General features: G+C 37.7%; 1 protein-coding gene across 1 annotated transcript; it reads right to left on the bottom strand.

Moving 5' to 3' along the window:
• Window positions 1–1,095: 1,095 nt before the first annotated feature.
• LOC110540657 (vomeronasal type-2 receptor 116-like) lies at window positions 1,096–7,885 on the bottom strand. The gene is given in 5 exon segments (XM_021627415.2): window positions 1,096–1,183; window positions 1,185–1,336; window positions 2,510–3,322; window positions 3,590–3,875; window positions 7,689–7,885. Coding segments are annotated over 5 exon segments (1,536 nt in total).
• Between the last annotated feature and the right edge of the window lie 803 nt (window positions 7,886–8,688).

Below are 8,688 nucleotides of genomic sequence, written 5' to 3' on the forward strand. Positions count from 1 at the left end.
CATTGTTGGGTATGATTACTGTTGTTGGCAGTGATGTCTCTCAAAGTCTGAAATATATCACTGTTACTCTCCTCTTTTAAGGATGTCCTTAGTGGAATCTGCTGTTATACAGATTGGGCCTTTCTATATAACACAGTCTTCTGTTCTGCAGACTACAATTTTATATATTTGTTACAAAATTTTTTTTAAGTTAAATTTGTCAATGGTTTTTTTTTTTTTTCCTGATGTTGATTGTTTGGTATTTAAATGACTATTTTATCTTGAGGGTGACACATTTCACTGAAAATCTTCAACTACTTTTTGCTGTATTTAGTGTTGATAACTTGAGGGTGTCCTTCTCCTCTTGTGCCCATGGTTTGTATATTTGATGTTTTAATCATAACCTCTTCATCTCCTATGTTTTTAAAAATCTTCTGTATTGTTTTATCTTAGTCATACTTTGAATTTTCTAATACTTATGCATGTTCGTCAAGCTTTGTTACCTGTCTTCATCTTTTAGTTTTCTCTTGGTGAGATATTTTTCAATTTCATTTCAGCTTATTTTGTTTACATCCCAAAGATGCTTGTCCCTCCTCCCTCCTCTTCCACTGTACATTCTCACTTCCTCCCAGAAAATGGGAGCCCTCCTTCCCCCATATCAACCCTACCCAGCACATCAAATCACAATCTTACTGAGCATATTCTCACCCATGAGGCCAAGCAAGGCAGTGCTCCTGGAGGAAGTGATCCAAATGCAGAGATCCTAGTCCATGTTAGAAATAGCTCCCAAAACACACTCTCTAGGAACCCACATGAAGACTACAATGCCCATTGGCTTTTCAGGAAATAATATCAATGAGTGCTCAAAATAGTTTTATGTTCTTACTAAAAAATAAAATAGGTTCTGAGACAATTAAACATACTGTATGCATTGCGCATGTAAAATCCACAATGAAATAAAAATGTCAAATCCAAATAATAATAAGTAACATAAATATAGTAAGGTAGAAGTAGGTTACTTATGTAACAATTTATCTCATTTTATTAAGTTAGCAGAAAGCATAATTGGAGCCTAAACACACACCATTTACTGCTATGTGATAGAATTCAGTACAGTTATTTAAGGCCCACCTGTCTACTTCCTGTGGCCCCCTCTATCAAGTCATGAGAACACTGGAGCTGTTGACCATAGGAAAATATGGGCTAAACTTACTATCTTCACCATAAGTCCACAGCCATGTTGGGAATTCCTAATGTGGAAGATGTCATATTCTTTCTGCAGTTTTTCTTTTCAGTTCATATTCATTTTGTCTCCAACAGGACTAGTGCAGTGGGTCTTTCTCAGGAAGAAGTACCTCTAAAAGACAGGCACCATTCTGTAGTCTATATGTTCTTCCTTAGTGTGAGAAAATGTATTCTGTTTCCATTTGAAAGGCTGTTTTATTGAAGTTATCCTGGGGAAAAATCTCAATGAAAGCAAAATGATAAATTAATTCATTCTAATGTTTGCAGAATTTTAGTTCTCTGAAAGGAAACTAACAAACACAATCATAGACATTCATGTAGACAGCAAACATACATGTGCAACACACACAAAGAGATAAATATCTGCACACAGTGAGAGTCACAGCCATATAGAGATTCACAAATAATATAGGCACAGACACATGCACCCAAACAGACATCTGAATACAGAAACCCAGAGAACACATACAGAGATATGTACAGACAAATACACACTGGGAAACATAGAGAGATACACAGACCTACCAGGGAGACATTGACACAATGATAAATAAATACTCACAATATCCAAAGATAGATAGACAAATAGACTTGACAAATAAATACTGACAATATCCAAAGATAGATAGACAAACAGACACACACCACCACCATCAACATATATAGACATACATTGACACACTGATAAATTTTGGCTCTCTACCACAGACACAGTGTCAGCAGGACATAAAAACACAGACAAAGAAAAGATGTATACACATAGACACACACACACACACAAAAGAACAACAAAACAGTGAGAAACACACATTCAAACAAATGAACATACATTTGTGCACTGAACTGAACCATAGCACTCTTCTATGTGAGATTACTCTCAGCCTCTGAGGAAGGTCTTCAGAGACTACAATTGGGACAGAATAAGCAGAGAAAAACATCTTTTTAACTTATTAACACAAAATTTGAAATTAGTGAGCAAACACCTATCTTATCATCATGAAGAAGAATAATGAGCAAGGACATATTATGTCTCTAATATTAGTACAGGTGTGATTATATTCAGGTGCTCTGTGGCAGAATCACTGATTTTCATTGAAAAATAGTGTATCTGATTCCATTGCATTTGTATTAGAGAACTGTCAAATCTCTAGACTTAACTTTGTCAGCAGAAAACATGCTTAGAAATCTAGTGTTTTGAGGAAAACATTTCCCAATCCACTCTGAGAGATCCTTAAAATCTATGGCATTGATGAGACCAGGTATCATTCAAAGAAAGGAACACTACCTTCAAGCAGCTAAATTCATGTCCTTTCCCATTGCCAATCATCTGATCTTCTACCTGTTGAAGAAGCGTTTGATGAATGGCATTGGCCACAGCATACACAGCATTGTATATGTCATAACTGCTATCACTAAAGGCCATGTCAAATGTCTGTTCCATTAGCCATTCCAATGAGGCATTGGATGAGCAGTTCCTCAGTGTCTTACAGTTAGCTGCTGAGTCTTCACAGTTGAAGTGCATCCACTCCAGCCTTGCCAGGTTCTTGTCTGAGTATTTGAGAGGGTTCAATATCTGGACAAAATTTTTAAAACCAGAAATCTTCCCATGGTGGTGTGCAAAAGCAAGATTCCCATGGAATGAGTCAAGTGTGAAGTCTCTCTTACTTGTAGTGACATCCCACTCTGAGGTGGTGACCCATATTCTCTGTATACCTCGAGATTCCCACATTCTGAAACTCACAGCTAGCGGACCGTCTGTGTCACCATAAATGATAACCACATTTGCAGATGATGTCATGATTTGGTTGTAGTACACTTCAGCTCTTGACATGTATAGCTGTGTGTTGCCTGGGATCATGTTCACAAAGGCCAAGCAGACTGTACTTTTTTCCATCTCTGTTCTCAAATATGAGAGGAATTGGATACTTTGATCATTGTCTGAGATAGCCAGCCCAACCCAGTTCCAGTTGAAGTAAAGTAAGAAGGAGACCATGGCCAGAACAAGAGATGTATCTTCATGGGCCATCTGATACAGATAGGGAAATTGTTCATGATCACTCAGGATAAGTTTGTAAGGTCCATAAGTAAGCTGAAGAACCTAGGACATGAAAAGCAGCATAAGAACGCATGCACTTCTAAGAACTTGTAAAGAGTTCTAGAAATCCTCCTTAGCTTTTACTACTCCCTTTATCCCCAGTTCACACAAGGAAATATAGGAACCCCATCAATTCTTTGAATAATACCTTTGAACTACATAGACTGACATATGGCCATTAAAGCCAGTCTTTTCTTTCCATCTTTTTAATACCTCATTAAAACCACCAATGCAGACAATTTCATTAATTTCCACCCAACAAAATCTCACCTGCTGAGATGCGAAGTGGCACATGAGTGTCTGAAATAACAGAGATGCTGCCCAATTTGGTCCTATAAGGAATATATTACACTTCATATCTAGGCCACAGTCATAATTAGAAATAAAATTATGATTTTGTTCAGAAAGTGGAATGAGACTGTATACTTGTGACAAGCTTTGGCAATTTGGTAATTGAAATACTAAGGACTTATTTGGCAAAAGATCAGGGTTTCTGTTGATTTCATCCATTGAAAAAGCCAAGGCTAGAGCAAACTGTTGATTTTCAGCTGGTATTCTGTAAAAGGGTACAATAATCATTATGTTCAGAAATCTCTATATGATAATTTGCAATCAATATAATGACTATTCCATACTTGATGATATTGGACCCCATGCCCAAAGTTTGGATCAAATATCCTGTGTAGTGAGTTTGGGATGATGTAAGGATCTGGAAGCTTGCAAAAGCTAAAAAATTTCATGAGACTTCATCTTCCATTTACAAACATCTTTGACAGTGTTTTCCATCTGTGTTTATTGAGTGATTGCTCAGAAGGTAAACACATAGGCTTTAATCAAACAGCACTCATTTCACAATTATTTAGCATGAAGAAAAATAGACATGGTGTGTGAGCTTTTATTTTAAAATTAACTGCACTTGTTGGGATAGTGCAAGAATGACTGATGAAGGCAAAGAAAATTTTCTGGGGCAACATTTGTTGCTGTACTAACAATTAATTATAATTGTGGAAAATATATTTAACATATTCCATCTTATCTATCCTCATATCGATTTTTTGTAATTTATCGTGGGAGGCAGAAAATCTTTTCAATGATTTATTTTCAAGTAAATCACACAGCAGAGAGGTATTTTTAAAAAGATGTATGTCTGACTTTGGAAATCATCTGTCACTTTCTGAGAAAACTGGGAAAAGCTCTACATGAAGACCCAGCTATACTATTCCTGGTCTTATACCCAAAAGATGCCCTTCTATAGGACAAGGACCTGTGCACAGTTATGTTCATAGTAGCCTTATTCGTAATAGCCAGAATCCGGAAACAACCTAGATGATCCTGAACCAAAGAATCGATAAACTGTGTTACATTTACACAATGAAACATGATTCACCTTCTAATCATAAGGAAATGATGAAATGTACAGGCAAATGAGTGTAAGTAGATAATTCTGAGTGAGGTAACCTATACACAGAAAGACACACGTGGTATGTATTCACTCATTAGCAGATTTTAGCCATAGAGTACAGGATAAACATACTTCACTTCACAGATCCAAACAAAATAAGTAACATGTAGGACCCAAGTGAGGATTCTTAAATCTCACTTAGAAGGGAAAATAGAGTAGACTTCAGAAGATGCTGGAGAGGAAGAAAGGTAGGAGAGGGAGTGTAGATTGTAGAGATCAGTTATTGGGAAAGTTGGGGTGGGAAGAGAGAGGACTTGGCGAGAGAAAAGAAACCATGGGTTGAGTCATCTCTCTCAACCAGGCTGGAGAAGTAAGACAGGGTAGGATTTGGGGAAAACATGGACTTGACTCTACCTGAGATTCTTGCAAGGGGACACAGAAACTGAAGTGAACACCTTCTAGCCAATAAGGACTCCTAGTGGAGGGAGGGGAACAATAACCCACTCACCAAACCTTTGATCCCAAAATTATCCACCCTACAAGAAGTGCAGGGATAAAGAGGGTGCAGGGATTTAGTAAATGTGAGAGCAATGATTGGTCCACCCTGAGCCTAGCATAGCTGTTCCCTGTAAGGATCCATCCATCAGTGGATCAAAACAGATGCTAACCAAACATTGGTTAAATTGTAGGAAGTCTGGGAGTCTTGTGGAAAAGTCGTGGGAGGGATAGAGGGATCTGAATGTGACAGGAGCTCCACAAGAAGACCAACCAAGCCAAATAACCAGGGCCCAGACATGCTTGAGGAAACAGAAGCACCAGAGAAGGACCATATATAGCTAGGACCTATGCTGTGCAGAGTTGTAGCCCATGTGAAGGTCATGCTTCTTGTGGGTTCCATAGTAAGGAAACAAGTGGCAGTCTCTGACATGGACTCTCTTTCCTGCTTTTGATCACGTTCTCCTGGTGTGGCTGCTTTTGTAGGCCACTGAAGAAGAGGCTCAGTCGTGATGTGCCTTGACAAGCTGTGGTGTGTTAGGGGTCTCCCTTTCTCTGAGGAATGGAGGATGGTGGATGAATAAAGAGGAGGGAGGGTGGGATTAAGAGGAGAGGAAGGAGGGTTTATGGTTAGGAGGAAAAATGAATAATCAAATACCTTGATTTTAAAAATATATATTTCTGTATGCATCTTTTTGTGTGGACATAAGCAATGCTCATTAATCCATTATGAATGTAATTGGTCCTGTGCTTTCTGAATGTGTTTTTCTCTAGTCTAGTCTGGCTTCAAATGCTCACAGATATTCCTTCTCCAGTTATGCATGAACAGGTAAAGGGCATGCACAAGCTTCTCAGTGTCCTGTACCTATTGCATTTCTACTAGGGGATAGGATTCATGCTTGATACATCTGAGCAATATGTTTTCATATAAAAATATCATTATCACCTTACAGAGAAATAGGAACTTCTCGAAATTGCAGCGAGGTTTGTATGTGCCAATCTTCTATGTCTTTAAAATAAAAGGATATAAAGAGTAAAACAGTTGAGAAATCTTTATGATATGTTTTTAACAAAATTGGGAAAATTCAATTGAATTATAACAAAATATTTTCTTTCTCTCTATGAAAATTATAACCAATCCTGTCGCTTCCTAGTCCTTTCATATCATCTGACCAATAAACATCAGTCATGTTCCTTCCTTCTGAATAGTTCATGCAAAGTTAAATAAAATTTATTTTCTACTTAGACATTGTATGTGGGGGTGTCTTTGTCTACAAAATTAGGACATTTTACAATATGTTTTATTTTCACTCAGTAACATTGTCTTTGAAAATTTCAGTAACACACAACAGGAAATTGAGACTACACATTGTGTGACTCAAACATTATCTATGCTTAAGATACATCAGTTTTTTGAGCTGCCAGAGTGTCCTAGTGGTCCAACATACTGTGTTGGAAAATAACTACCAGAAATCCACAAAGTAAAAAATGTGTGCAGCAACCAAATTGATAAAATAAGCAATTTTGGTTTGTAAAATTCCTGAAAGAGAAACATAAGAGGTAATATAAGTGATATAAGTGTCAGAGAATAAACAACTTTGACACAGAGAGAAGACACATGAGTCTCCAATAATGGCAGAGATGAGCTTCTAGGAAATTCTATTCCTTTTGTCAAGTACTGTTAACTATACATGTCACAAATGTCACTTAGGCAAGTGACAAGGGAAGTAAGTAGTCACCACTATTAGTGACAGCCTCACTTTTCAAACAAATTTACAGTCCAAACATTTCTTCTTTACTCTAAAGAGAGAGTGGAGAACTGAGCTTTGTAGTACTTAAAGGCCAGTGGCTGTGTATGTATACAAGTTAAGATGGAGGTATAAGAATATGTTTGAAGTTCACATTGAACAGATATCCTACTTCCATTCTTGAAGAAGGTTCAGAAGACATGAATGACCACATGCAGAGCCTTTCAGGGGAGTAACTGAACATCTATATGAAAGCTGTCTGTACTTAGGCGTGGCCCAAACATTACAGGCCCAGCACAGGTATTAAAAACTATACAGGGACAGAAAAATGTCCCCACACCTCTATGGTTATTTAATTGTACTTTTTCTTGTTGATACTGATTGAAATAATGTGGGGCATCTTTTTATAAGACAACACTGGCTACTCTGCTTGGTAACTGTCAACAGGAGAGCTGTTTGCTGTGGATCATGGTAGACAGCCCTGTGTTCACTCAACTTCTGGGTCTGTAATTCTGAGGCTAACTAATGGAAAAACAAAACACTCTATGGAGTAATTTAAAGTGATAAAACAGCATTAAGTCTGTAAAGAATTTTCAGGTTGTTTCTTGGTGTGCACAGTGGGAGAACAAAACAGAGGACTCAGATCATTGCTTTATCCTTTATCTTCAGACCCCCTGTGATATCCTCACGATGGTATTTAAATGGAAAAAACAAAAACACTTACAGCATATTCAGAATGTTCCTGAAATACTCTTTTTCCACAGGCGAATGTTCTATCTTGAGGAAGAAAAAACAAACTGTCATTAAATCTCCATCCTTTCCTTCATTCTGCTTCACTCTCCAAAAGCAGCTGGAAGGAATGAAACTGGCCACGAGAAGTGGAATATGCAGAAGCAAGTAGAATAAAATCAAAGTGAACATCTTTGTCCTACTGTAAGCCTGGGAAATGTGGCCTGAAAAGTGTCGTGCAAATCAGCATATCATGTGGGCACTCTCATCTTCCTACCTGCTTTTATTTTTCTGTGCAAGCGAAAGGCTACTTGCACATTCGTGGTTCCTTTTTTCCCCAAGGTCCTTCCTCACTCCTGGAGGATTATTTGATTCTCTCTTCCCTAGGGCTCATCATCTGAAATCCATAGTTCATGAGATAAACATGAGATAATAAATAACTACAACAATAATTCACTCTTTTGTTCCATGACATCATTCATATTTGTGGACATTGAGACCCCAGGCAGAGCCATTTTGAGATAATTTGGTCTCAGAACTATCTCACAAATCTGTTTATGTGAACAGCATTAGACACTATGTCATTGCATTTTCTTAGATGATCCACAATGAAAGATAAATTATCAATTCAGGAGGGACATTCAAAAATGCTATTGATTTCCAGCTGAGCATTGTATCACCAAATCCATGTGCTAGAAAGGCAGCCTCTTGTGTGCTCCATCTAAGATCCACAGAGCATGCACACTATAGAATATGTCACACCAGTGACAAGTACAGAACACCTAAACAAAACCTGTGTCTCCAGTGTCTGGAGAATTAACAGTCAGGTGAAATCCAGAAAGTTTGAGACCTCTATATCCACAATCATCCTGGTTCTCACAGAATCATTTACCTGTTAAATGTTGATTGAATGTATTACATTTTATAAAAGAAGGGGGAAATAGAAAGACCTGGAGGTGACAGGAGCTCCAAAAGGAGACCAACAGTGCAAACAA

The sequence above is a fragment of the Meriones unguiculatus genome, chromosome 14 (assembly GCF_030254825.1).
Source record: "Meriones unguiculatus strain TT.TT164.6M chromosome 14, Bangor_MerUng_6.1, whole genome shotgun sequence".
Classification (NCBI taxonomy): domain Eukaryota; kingdom Metazoa; phylum Chordata; class Mammalia; order Rodentia; family Muridae; genus Meriones; species Meriones unguiculatus.